This window comes from Triturus cristatus, chromosome 12 (assembly GCF_964204655.1).
Source record: "Triturus cristatus chromosome 12, aTriCri1.1, whole genome shotgun sequence".
Classification (NCBI taxonomy): domain Eukaryota; kingdom Metazoa; phylum Chordata; class Amphibia; order Caudata; family Salamandridae; genus Triturus; species Triturus cristatus.
In genome coordinates, this window is record NC_140595.1 from 137,926,714 (window position 1) to 137,940,577 (window position 13,864).

Below are 13,864 nucleotides of genomic sequence, written 5' to 3' on the forward strand. Positions count from 1 at the left end.
ATCTGTATGTCCCGAGCTGAATCGTGCCTCGCAACGGAGCCGGTTTCAAAACGAGCAAGTACGATGCACAATTCGGACAGCTGTATCGATTCAGTCTCAGCGAGACGAAGCATCTGTCGGACTTCGGGGGGGGGGGGCGAAGCATCTGTCGGACTTCGGGGGGGGGGGGGGGGAGGGAGACCGGGCCCCTCTGAATCGGATCAGCTGCTGTGCTCATGGGTCCTCCCGATCCAAGCATGCACAGTGTGGCGGGCAACATTTGGTGCCCACCAGGGGGAATACGCTTTTCCCCACCCACTCCTTTTTAGGTCTCGGGACCATCCGGTCGGCAGACCGGAAGTCCGGAGATTTAATGTCATTGAGAAGAGGGGATTGCACCCGCCCCTCTTCTATCCTGTTCTCCATTGGCTGGCCTCTTAAATGCTGGCCAGCCACTGGATAAGAGGTCCAGTCACTCCGTTGAAGCCCCGTCTTTTTCGGATCGGGGGGCGTGTTTTTTGCGAGAAGTCTCAGGGAGGAGACAACAGCAAAACACGCCCCCAAATCCGAAAATGAGGCTCCCTTTCTCCGAGGCATTTTCGCTGTGCCTCGGAGAAAGGCGGTGGTGTCCCGGCGTCCGGACGCATTTGTTAATTGCCAGGTCGCGATCTTCTCATTAGGTGCGTGCTTGTTCAAAGGGCAGTTGAAGCCCTTCCTGGGTCCCTCTGCCCACAACCACAATACCAAAACACAACACCTACACGCCTCGCTAAGCCTACTCGAGCTTTGAAGCTAAACTCGCGCACACATCCGTGGGTAAGGTGACAATCTTCAGTGTTGTTTCTTTAAAGATTAGAATGCCTGTTGTAGTGTGTAAATATACGTTTCATGTCCAGCTCTTTGCCTGGCGATACCATATGCAGTGCAACTACGCGGATCGCAGCCTGTAACTCACCGTCAGCACACCTCGGACCCAGAACTCAAAGCACATTGCATCAGCTTAGAGCAGCACTCCAGTAGCAAAGCCGGCAGTGTCACAGCGAATGTGCTCCGTGCGGAAACCCCTCCTGCTCCTGTTCTTTTACTGCATCATGTCTCTGCTCACCCCCCGTAACATCGCGCCTCCACCGCTATTTTTCCGTCTCTCCCTCCCCAGCTGCCCCCTGCACACACTTCTCCCCTCGCTCCACCACTCCAGCCCTCCATAACCCCCTCCCTGGCTGGCCGCCTCCTTGCTCCAGCTGCTTGCCCGGCCTCCCCCACCCCCCTCGGCCCCCTCCTCTGCTCCTGGGTCCACCCTCTCTTCTTCCCTCCCTCCCTCCCTGGACCCTAGGAGGCGGCCTGGACACAACACTCCCAGCCGCCGGACGGCCCTGCGCAGGCCTCAGCTGCTTCCTGGAGGGACGGACCGACAGGTGGCCTCAGGCCGCACCCGGGGAAGGCCGCGGATACCATAACCTCCGAGGCCTCGGATCCTGAGGTAGGACCCGGTCACCGGCCTCTGCGCTTACTGCGACCCAGAGACGTCCCAGCTCTTCGTAAACTTTCCAGGCCCTGTGAGGAAGAGAGGGAGACCCGCCTCAACTTTCACAACATTCACATGCTTTAATCTTCTCGGCGATAATGCTGCTGCTAGAAAGGCACTTTCGTTCTCTGGAGGTTAAAAAACGCCAAAGTGTACAAAATGCACAACGTACATTTCTTGTTGAACTGCCTTGTCACAAACGCATTCTTACTGAACTTGAAAGATTACCAGCATCCTTTTGTTCAAAGAAAATGAAAGTGTTACTTCCCTGTTTTCTTTTGTTCAAACATTGACGTTTTATGAGGCACATTTTCACCACGTATGGAAAGCAAGCTAATTCAGCAACCAGTAAATGTTTCGTTTTAACTCTGTGTCTTTCTTTTTAAATAAAAGTGCCCACCGGTGAGGGCTTTAAGTGGGCCGGGTCTCACCGCGTCTGAGTACAGGCAGTTTTTTAAAGGAGACCTCTAAACAGGTCTCTATCGGTCTTTGTTTTCTACCCTGGCACAGACAGTCCATTTTTTTCTGGACTGCAGTGACAGCAGGCACATCGATGTGCATGTGCTCACACTGCTCACTGCTCACTGGTGGAGAAGTTACGGCATGACATTATGCCAGGTGAGGGAGTCATTTTCTCTCTGGATTTCCCTTCACTTTTTGAAACTCAGGAGCAGCAACACTGTTGTGGTCTCACCAGGGCTTCAAGTGGAAGCTTTTTCAATAATATACAAGCTTTGTGTATGTGGCTCTGTGTGTGTGTGGGAGGCTTTGTGTGTGTGCCTCTGTATGTGTGGCTCTGTGTGGGTGGCTTTTTTTTGTAGGTGTCTCTATGCGTGGGTGGCTCTGTCTCTGTGTGGGTTGCTCTGTGTGGGTTGCTCTGTGTGGGTGGCTCTGTGTGTGGGTGGCTCTGTGTGTGGGTGCAAATGCAATAGGTCTCGCATTTGAGAGAGATTAAGTTATTGACATTGTAAAGAACAATGCAGTTTCTTTAAATGTTTTAAAAACAAAAACATAAACAAAAATAATGTCATGAGCAATGCCAATAGCTCTAACTTTAACAATGCCGAGACCATTGCATTGTAAATGCTTGTTTGCTATGGGAGCCTGTGTATGCGTTGGTAGACAAGCTCCCATAGAGTGATAAAGGAGTCCGAGCGAACAGTCCGTAACCATGCGGTTGAATCGTACTCGCTCGGACTTGCACAGCGCGTTTCACTAGGAAAGCCCGATGACATCGGGGTGGAGCTCCAATGGCATCTATTGTGGGGGCCCCGATGGCATCTATTGTGGGGGCCCCGATGGCGATATCGCTAGGACGAGTCCAACAGATTTGGAGACGATTCGCTCTGCGCATATGGGATACTCTCATCGTACTTGCTCGTCCGGAACAGGGGGCGATTCGGTCTGAAACATGAGCTCTGAATGCCGCCGGGGTCGGACTCGATGCCGCCGGGGTCGACCCTGCTCCAATTCATTTTTTCACACACTTGCCGAGGCGCACACAAAGTATTAAACCGGAGAAGCTGGCTTCCACTATTGATTTGTGTGTTTCAAATTGAAGTCCACAAATTGCCTCAGGATTTTCTTTTCATTTTCCTTTATTGTATCTTCTTTTAAAAACCAAATGTGTACACAAAACAGCCGACTCTTGTTTCGTCCAAAAGGACTTTTTCAAGGCTAGTAAGTGTTGAAGAGTCCAGTAATTAAATCCATAGTAAATTGGACATATATAAAACCGGTCATGATAAGCCCCTCAATGCCTCTCCAGGTCGCCACACACACTTTCTGTGCTCTTGGGCGCTCCACACACGATGCATCGCACCCAATCCTGTCTACCGCAATGCAATCCACTCTACCGCAATTCAATCCCCCAGTCTACTCGAGTCCACCCCACTACCTCAATCTACTCCACTCGATTCTGCGCCCCTCTGCTCTATGCCCCTCTGCTCCAACAAATCCAATCTACAAATCTCTACTCCACTCCAGGACACTGCTCAACCACTCAACTCTAGGACACCCTACTCCCCCCTCCCTCCACTTTACTCTGGGACGCTCTACTCTTCCCACCCCCGCACCCACGACACTAGCCCCCCCCAACTCTAAGACACTCTACTCCCCACTTCACTCGAGGACACAACACCACCGTTTAATCAGGCTGAACAGCAGCCGCACAACATGGCAAAACCACATTGCCAACGCCAATAGCCCTTGCATAGGCAATACCTATTGGCTTTGCCAATGCTAGTTTCACTTTTACTTTTTTTAAAATGCTTTAAAAACCAACATTGCCACTGCCTATGCCCTCTAATAATAAAAGTGAGATCTATTGGTTTTGCTGTGGTTGATTTAGTAAGCAATTTTCTCTCACGCGCACACACAATCTAATAATTTTATGAAAAAACTGAAGTAAATAACTCTCATTTGCCAGCATAACTATATAAACCTGAACCTAATGACTTTGCCAGTGCTTGTGGTTTGTGTTGTGTATATGCTCATTGCCGGGGCATTTTTGTTGTACGATGAAAAGACATTTTGATCATAACATGCTTATAAAGAGCAATCAATCCCTTCTATTTGTGGTGGGAATATAATTGTGCATTGATGAAAATGACAAGTGAAAAAACAATTAAAGTTTACAAATTATAAGTAGAAATACCGGTATAGTAAAGTGCCCTGACATGGGACGGTTATTTTAAGCCATGTACACTTACTGAAAGAATTTTCTTGTAGGCGATAGCTCCAAAAATGGACAGTATTTGACTTTTCATGATGAACTGAGGTATGCATGAAAGACAGGTGCATTTCAGATACCATATAGAAACTGCATTTGTGCTGATACTTTTTATTTCAAAATATCTTTGAGAAGTTTTATGCAAACAAAAAGAAAAAACAGAACAGGAGTTGGGGTCAGGGACAAAGGCCCCTAAGTACATATGACTGTGCTTCACCGGGTCAGCAGACAGCTGTCAAAATTAGACGAACCCCTTGCCAGTGATGTCACCCCTTAATCCCCAATTCCCGAAGAAAGAGAGGAAGAAAAAGAAAGGAAAGAAAGTGAAAGGAGAGACCGAAAGGGGGGGAGAGAAAAGAGGAGGGAGAGTTATCCGGCGCCTCTAGCTTCTTAATCATATAACATATTACAACATCAAGTGTCCGACCAAGTCAGTGACCGTGGTGTAATGACCACATGGGAATTTTCTTCCAGAAAGTGAAGTCATGGCGGCTTATGAGAAGCAAAATAGTCGTCCAGGGTAGACCATATGTTCCTCGTGGAGGATTTCCAGGGTGAATGTTGTAGAACAATATTGTCTGCTCCCCTGAGGTGAATGACCCAGTTCAACCAACACTTGTAAGAGACCTTGCTAGTATCCTTCCAGTTGGTGAGTATCATTTTAACTGCAGAAATCAACAGTAGGTCAAGGAGAGCACGATCCCCCTCCGACTGCAAATCCTCCTGTAAAAAAGCAGTTATCACGGACGATAGGGACCTAGGAAGAAGACAGTTAAATAAATTAGACAAAAACAAATAGACCTTGTCCCAGAAGGGTTTCACAACAGGGCAGTGCAGAATAAGGTGAGCCAAATCCCCTTTGTCTTGCTTACAATTCCAACACACATCATCTTCCCGGATCCCCATGGAAAACAGCCTAGCCGGTGTCCAAAAGGCTTTGTGTAAAAGCCAAAATTTCGTTTGGGAGAGGACTGGGGAAATCTTATTACGTGTAACTGATCTCCATAACTGGGGCCAAGAATCGTCGGTTAGCTGAGTATCAGAAAGTCCCTTCCAGTAATCTACCACCTTAGAGTTGAGCTTGGAGGATTTTGGGCGCAGAAGTCGATAAATTTGGGAGACTTGATGACCAAGCCTATTAAGTTTTGCCACAAAGTTGGGTAGCGATGGGGAGCTGGGAGACACTCTGGATTTCGTAATGGCAGCCCTCACTTTCAGGAAATTATAGAATTCGATATCAGCCAAGTGGAAACGGGCTTGAAGTTCACTGAATGTCAAAGGGTATGTATCATTAACCAATTGGTGAGGAAAAAAGATACCTCTTTTACACCAAGAGTCAAGGAGTAAAGGCTCACCATTATAAAGGAACTTGGAGTTTAGCCAGAGTGACTCCATATTGGATCCCCTCACACCAACATCCAAGGACCTATCTATTTTTAAGAGAGCCAGTTTAGTATTCTTAAAGATGGATCTGGAGTGGGTGGCGACAAGGCGGTTGGCCGTGAGAACTGACAGAGGACGTATGTTCTGTAGAAGAGCCCCTTCCACCTCCAGCCACACCGGCAGATAGTGATCAGGAGGAGAGACCCAGAGCAGACCCTGCTTCGCTAGAAAGGCATATTGGTATAGACGAAAGTCAGCCAGGTTAACGCCGCCCAATGACTTGTCAAGCCTCAATTTTCGGATGCTGATTCTGGCTTTTTTACCACGCCACAGAAAGGATGTTAGAAGAGTATCTAATTTATGGTGAAAGGAGTCGGTCAGTAGCAATGGCAGCATACTTATGAGATAATTAACTAAAGGAGTAACCGTCATCTTGATAGTTTCAATTCTCCCCCACCACGTGATGAATTTAGGGGACCAGGTATCCAAGAGTGATTTAATTTTCTGTAGGAGTACCTTTTCATTTTGATACAGGGTGTCCATAATATTATTACCAAATTCAATCCCCAGGTATTTGATAAAACTCGACTGCCATGCTAACCCAGAGTCCCCCAGTATTTCGCTAGTACAAAAAACGTTCAGTTGTTTAACCTCCGATTTATCTGTTAAGTTTGTACCCAGAGTGCAGAGAATACTCTGCAATCGTCTCCAATAGGGCAGTAATGGAGGAGTCTGGACGCTCTGTAACTATCAAAATGTCATCCGCATACGCGCCCAGTTTGACACGGATACCGTTGATATCCACACCCGCAATGTCCCTGTTGAGTTTGATGGCCTGAAGAAGGGGTTCTAGCGCCAGGAGAAAAAGTGATGGAGACAGAGGGCATCCCTGCCTGGTACCCTGATATAGGGGGAAGGGTTCCGAAAGAGCCCCATTGACAGCTATACGTCCAGTCGGTTTTAGGTAAAGTGACATAACCATTTTAATAAAGTCCTTGCCCAAGCTTAAGGAGTGCAGGCAACGTTCCAAGAACAACCAAGAGACTCTGTCGAAGGCCTTCTCGGCATCTAATGTGATGGCAATCGAGGGTACAGCTTTGGTTGCAGCGTTTTCTAATACGTGGCATAACAGTCGTGTGTTATCATTAGATAAACGGTTACGGAGGAACCCCACCTGGGAATTGCTTATTAATTTATGAAGGACCGAATTGAGTCTGACCGCGAGAATTTTGGCATATATTTTGCAGTCAACATTTATAAGTGAGATGGGCCTATAATTTTTTGGGAGAACAGGGTCCTTCCCTTCCTTGGGGATAACTACAATGTTAGCTTCAGTCATGGAGTCGGGTGTGTGTCCAGTATCAGCAATATGATTAAAAACCTGTTTCATAGCAGGACCTAATTGCTGATACTTTTTAACCAGAAAGCGAACCAGTGCTTCTATCCATGCTTATAGTACTGTAGAATTAATTCTGAAAGATATTTACAACATATAATGATGTATGTGGTCTCTGTTCACTTAATTTTTTTTAACTCATTCGGTCTGCCTTTTTCCTCATGCTATTTAAGGTCTCAGGATCCTGCATCTGCTTCTTCATCGACCACCGGTGCTGCTGTCTCTGCTGCCGCCACTGCCTCCAACCCTGTATCACAGACTTCCCCTGTCCAGCCGTCTACATCCACAAATACTACTCCAAATGGTAGTGGTGGCTCTGCTGACACGAGCAGCAACAGCGCTGGGAGGAACAGTGGGACATCGACCACAGCAGCTCCTACTAATGGCACACCAAGCAATCCACCGTCTATTCTTTGTGAGTGCATCCTATGATTTTCAGTAGTGCAGAATAATTCCAGAGAGATGCCAATTGAAAATGAAAAATACCACAGAAATAATTCTCTGTAGTGTTACCAGGGCTCAAAAAATCTTAAAAATGTAATTAGACCTGCTGGTCTAGTAACTTGAATAATCTACTTGATCTAACTGTAACGTACTGGACCCGTCTCAAATTGTGTGATCCTAGGGAAATACTTTCTTACGGAACAGTCATTTTCTACATTGTCATATATGGGAGCACCTTCAAATATGCAAGTTCACTATTTCTGCTGTACAAAAACCTATTTTCTAGACTAAAAGTTTATAGTAAAAATCAAGGCCACATATAGGGTACACATAATCCCTTGCTTGCCTCTCGGTTCACTAATAACATTGTCATCTACGCAGGAGCAGGAATATTTCCCTGTATATGTTTAAAAACTCACTTTTGATAAATATATTAATAAAGCATGATGTGGTAGTGGTCTGTCACTTACAGATGACATATTTGCGGTTGAAATGACCACAAAACATTTTCACTAACTTAGTTTTGCTGATAAAACTATAAAGCACATAAACAATGTTTGAAAATTGGGTTTCAGCAAAAATATTTAAAATTTGCAAGTAAAGGGTTTTGATCCTATAACAATATTTTTTTTTCACCACAGTTACAAAAATGTGTCTTCATATCTAGTGAAATATATTTCAAATGTTTGAACAGTTCACTCATTAGCGATTTCAATGTTAGAAAAAGTGTCTGAAATCTTACAGCCTTTCATTTCACATGCTTTACACAGTGCGATTGTCTCACAGTTCGTTTTACAAAATCCTCTAACTTCAGTCAAGAAAGAAAATAAATGTAGGAAGACAAACTGACTTTTGACCTATCTTTCTGAAAGCTGAGCAAATGTGACAAGATAGCAAGATTTAAAGGCATCTTTATTGCTCATTCAGTTTGTAAGCAGATCACCTGTAGGTCACTCGCCAGAACGGACTAGTAGCCCCTAAAAATAGCTTGTTCTGATTTAAATCTGGCTCGCCATAGCAAGGGGCTTTTTCGAGCACTGGTTACCACTCCCTCGTCTTCACTTTGCACACCTGGACTTAGCTCATCGAGGGGAATGATTCTCTTCTGCTGTTATATTGACAGGAAATGTGTAATATTGCTCCTGTAAGACCTCCACAATGAATCATGCAATAACAGAGTACCTTTCACTAATTAGAAGCACATTTGACCCAGAGCTTTTTAGGGGCGAGCCTGCGTGAGCCATCCGCTCTCACTTGCGAGACACTATTGTATACAAAAAGGGCTTGGAGCCCACCCATTGCTTACCATTCATTGGCTTCAGTGACTTTTTTCTGCATCCTCATTAAGCAGCAAAGGCCAGACGTCACTTCCTGTTTCTTTTCTGGCGCATAGAACAAGGACAGATTGATTGTTCTCAATTAGTGTCCTTCTGCTGCTAGTGCTTTGAGGTAATATTTTTGTTATTTCTTCCCATGGGAATAAAAACAATATGGTGCGGCCAACGCTGGCCGCGCCACAGCGCCTTTTTCCCATACTATTTTGCTTAAAGCATTATGTGTGGTGGACATTATTATGGCTGTGCCTGAATTTACGAAACTTTTGTGTGACTACACTTTATGGAGCAGTAACTTACGTTTGTTAGCATACAGCGCAAAGATTAAATGCACTGTCAGTCTACCACTGACTTTCCGGAGCCGTGCAGACTGACAGCAGCAGAAGCTGAGGTCCGTGCTTTCCTGCTTGGTGTGATACTGGTCACACCACTCTAATCCACTCCACTCTAACCCAGTCATGCCTTTGCTAATGCTTGTTTCTATTGTGTTTGCTCATTGTTCTGCTATTTAGTTTGTCCTCCAAGTGTTTCTTGTGCATGTATGTATATTGTTGGACTCCTCAAACAGTGTTTTGAATTTTTTCTTCGACATGGAGAAGTTCTTTTCTCATGACTGGCATCAAGAAATAGTGTTTGTTCTAGTGATTTGAATGTGTCTATTCTTTGGACTATGCTGTTTGTGCCAGTGACTAATTGCACTTCTCATTATGATTTGTGGGACATGATGGGTTTTTGGTAGGGTGACCAGGCGTCCCGGATTTGCCTGGACGGTCCCCGTTTTTCACCAGCTGTCCGGGCAGATTTCGAGAAATTTAGCTCATGTCCCGGTTTTTTTGGAGAGGGCCGACTAAAAACGGGGGAGGTGTTTTTTATGTTTTACAAAGCGGGGATAGTTAGCAGTTGTTCCAAGAAAGCAATTTAATTCATAGGCAAGCTACTGGGTTTAAAAATAGCATCTTATGAATGTTCTTACTGCCCCTTTTTGTAAAACTTTGCTGAGGAGCGCTGTCATTCTGTGCGCTCACTTGACGTAAAATTATAGTCCTTCTGTTTTTGTGACACGTCCCGTTTTTTTGCTTTAAAATTCTGGTCACCCTAGTTTTTGGACATGGTGAGAAGTAAGTAGAATTGTTTTATGAATGTCGTTTGAAGTTGGCCCTGTGTTCATTGGATGCTAATTGAGTCTTTAAATTGATATTACTGCATATTTTCTCTAATTTCCTTTTTCCAAGTTTTTGCCCCGGTGCAGTCGTGGCTATGTTGCGTTTTCCTCTGAATGACAGGATTCATGTAAATGATGACATACTAGTGGTGGATTATAACCGGTCTTTTATTTTTCAGTGTACAAGCTATACATGTGCAAAGGGTGTTTTTTGATGTTGGCAAGATATTGACGTGGCTTCGCGTGGGATATCAGGGTGCCCCTTGACCACATTTTGAAAGCTGTACAAAGAGTATTAGTCGAGGTTCTTTGTTAAGCCAGGAACATTCCTGAGTAGCTTTGTGGCTTCCTGAACTCCATTGGGAGGCGTTTTTGGGCTGACTGTACTAAAACCTTTTCCCAAAGACAGAATGGGTACAACCCGTAGATACATCAGGGCTTAAGACTTTTAGGAGGTAAGTTTCTAGCAGTTTCAAAGAGTATTTTGGCTCTTCCATGCGGAAAACCACATAAATTAAGCCTACCCACAATTAGGATGTGAAATTACAGAATGGGTTGTACTTTTAAAAGAAGCAGGTGTTCCACTTTAAGTTCAACCACTTTTAGAGCACCAATATTTAATCACCAACAAGTTTTAAGTCTATCTAATTTGTCAGGTGATACATAATTAGTTATGTATGACCATACACAGTTGTCGATTTGCAACTATTGTAGTTAGCTAAAGGTCCTTATTATAGTACTAGATAGCAGGACTCTGAGCGCACATCTTGCATTCACCATGTTGACCTACAACCATTTACCAAACTCCCCCTTCTCCCTGTAACAAAGCATTAGGCAAGCAATTCGGAATCCCTACTGTCTAAGGTAGTAGCAAATGTACAAGCGATCTCTTCACTCGTGTAGGTGGGTATCTTTCCCCACAGGCCTCAGGGCAGCTATGCAACACCTGCCCATCATTCTCAGCGGCATGCCCCTGGACCTATTGTGCCCTCTCCATGGAAGCAGTCGAGAGACACCCAATCATCTGCTATCGGGTGCCTTCGAATAACCCTACCCTCTTCTGCCCTCAACGCAGTTTCCTCCTCCCCAGCCTAGCGCTCCACCTCAGTCTGCCATCTGCAGTAGAGCAGACCTTCTGGGGACTTCCAGTGCATGGTCAGGACACCAATACAAAACAACTGGTCACAGGGTCTAAGGGAATTTTTAGAGACCTGCGCAGACAAATCCCCAAATCACTTGAACAAACACAACAAGTAGAGTCTGCGGGTCTAAACCAATTTCTCAAAAGAAAAGAAGCGACATGTCAGCACGTTCAAACAAAAAAGAAGAAGTCCTCATAAAGAGGGCCAAGTCCCATCACCCACCGAGGTGGCATGCTTCATCATCTGGGACCTCCCATAACTACACCTGGTGTAGTTATAGAGCTACGACTCCTTCGATTACTATAACAAGGAGGAGCTCAGGGATGTTTTGATTCCTGTAGTTGGGAGGACGGATTATCTCCGCATGAGGAAGACTGTCATTAGTGTGGTGAATCTAGATGCAGTGTGTGGAATAGGAAAGTGATTTAAAATTGATCATCATTGGAAAATAAATTTTATTCTGTATCCAATGACACCAAACTAAAAACAGCAGAAATTGTGAGGGGAGCGCGTCCACAAACGTTATAGGGCCGCGCCCTCGTGGGTCAACATGTTTCAGCCAACCTGTGTCTACCCAATGACTGTGGCTTTCGTCAGGACCAAAAGGTAACACTACTGCAAAAAATGTGAGTAAGTGATAAGTGAGATAAAAAGGAACGATACAACCTATCAGAGTACCTACTTATCCGTGGATATGTGGCACCGTAGTGATGTAACTTAATCACCTGGAGACAAAACAGAATAATAATACATAAATGTGCTGAACATATCTACTACGTTTTCTTAAACATAATACAAATGTCTCGTGCATAAACATTTGTCAAGCGTAGACACAGGTTGGCTGAAACCAGATGATGAAGCATGCCACCTCGGTGGGTGATGGGACTTGGCCCTCTTTATGAGGACTTCTTCTTTTTTGTTTGAACGTGCTGACATGTCGCTTCTTTTCTTTTGAGAGATTGGTTTAGACCCGCAGACTCTACTTGTTGTGTTTGCATGGTCAGGACACGCCTGGCCAGCACCAAAGACGAGTGTAAAAACCTGGTATCCACTTTGGGCAGTTTTGGGAATTGGGGCAACTCCAAGAGGCAGACCTCCAGCTCTCACAGATTGTCACGATCTAGTGAATGTTCCAAGTCGGTCAGCACCCCCTGCTAGAACCGCGTTGCCCCAGCCAGGTCATATGTATAAAATTGGCATCTGGTTCCCAGCATCAAGGACACTGCTGGTTACTTGTGCCCCGTTTTGTATTGAGGTGGTGTGAGGTATGTCATGTCTAAAAAGTTGAACTGTGGATACTATATGAACCCCTTCCAGTGCCTGCCTCCACTTCCCGTCCCACCGCCCCCAGCCCACTGCTGTTTCCCATCTGCCCTTGAGCAGCGCCAGATCCGACTGTGTCTAGCGCAGACTTGTAAAGCTGAGAAACCACCTTGCCACCTTCTCCGAAAGTCAAAACAATTTACAAAACCTCATGCGCCGGCAGCTCTGATTGCCATCGCTGCCACGGAGCATGCACCAATTGCACCACCACCGTGTACGTGAGGAACTGTGAAGCAGGCAAGCCTACATCACCCATTAGGTAATACAAAGATAGTCGGCCCTCCCCCCTAGCAATACCGTAACCATCTGGCCATAAGAGGACTACCTAGGTGTTAGAAGGTCCACCAGAGTATAGAGCTGTGTCTGACCTGAGAATTTGGCATATTTTGCCCAGTATTGCAGCACAAACCGTTGGAGCTTTTGGGACGGTCCCTAGGCGGAACGCTTCCCCAGCATGGGGGTATCGGCCATCTGTGATTCGGGTCGGCCCCATAGTACCCCAATTCCTCTCTGTAATAGCCAAGCCACTGCACTTGCGCCACTGTGGTACAGCTCAAATTTTGGAGCCCCCAGACTGCCCTCCCTGATTGGGTGTTGGAGTATTCGCCGCGGCGCTGTCCCAAATCCGTTCCCTCACAAAGGTATCCAAAGAGGGAGGGTCACAAAATAGTAAAGCAGCCTGGGCAGGATGATGATTTTTGTGAATTCTACTCTTGCCATCGGGGGGCCTCAGTGTGCACCGAAATGCCAGTCTTCCCATCAGAAATCGGAGTGCCCCACCCAGGTTACAGTCCCTACTATCTGCATCACTATGAACATTCTGAGGTATCAAAACATCTGTGGTTCCCAGGGTATGCCTCTATGTTTAGAGGACTGCTGCAGTCCTTGTGGATCAGCAGCTGCAAGTGGGGCTGTAATCCAGTGGCCAATATCTTGCTGAGTATTTTTTAGTCCGTGGTGAGCCGAGAGAGAGGGTGGTACAAGGAAGTCTCCTCCGGGTTTCAGCAGGAAGGTCAGCACAGCAGTGACTCAACATGTGGGAGGCAGGGTGCCCTCCTCCCAGACTGCCTTGTATAATGCTGCTAATCGGAACACCAGGAGCAGACTACACACCTGGTAGAACTTCGCTGTGTGGCCATCCACCCCCGGAGTCTTCACTGTCGCCGAATTTTAATGTATGCCCTGATTTCAGGTTCCCAGATGGGAGGGTCACGGTCCTGCTGGACTGCATCGGAAAAGTGTGGGAGTGTCACCCCAGCCAAAAGTCTGCCAATCGTATCACTAGCCAGGCCGCCATAAAAGTCCCATTAGTGTTGAACGAACACCTCATAAATGTCATATTGTGTGCACAGTGGTGTGCCATCAGTAGCTCTAACATGTGTTTGACAGGTGTCCGTTGCTCCAAGGAGACAAGCCAGGCCAATAACCTCCATTCTTTGCCACCC

The 13,864-nt window shown here is 46.0% G+C and overlaps 1 protein-coding gene across 2 annotated transcripts in view; it reads left to right on the forward strand.

Annotated features, from left to right (window-relative positions):
* UBQLN4 (ubiquilin 4) overlaps positions 1-13,864 on the forward strand; it is a 153,778-nt gene that overhangs the window by 27,736 nt on the left and 112,178 nt on the right. For both annotated transcript variants that reach the window (XM_085639568.1, XM_085639567.1), the window contains exon 3: positions 7,188-7,429. In XM_085639568.1, the coding sequence (XP_085495694.1) occupies positions 7,188-7,429 (242 nt within the window). The remainder of the gene's footprint in view (positions 1-7,187; positions 7,430-13,864) is intronic.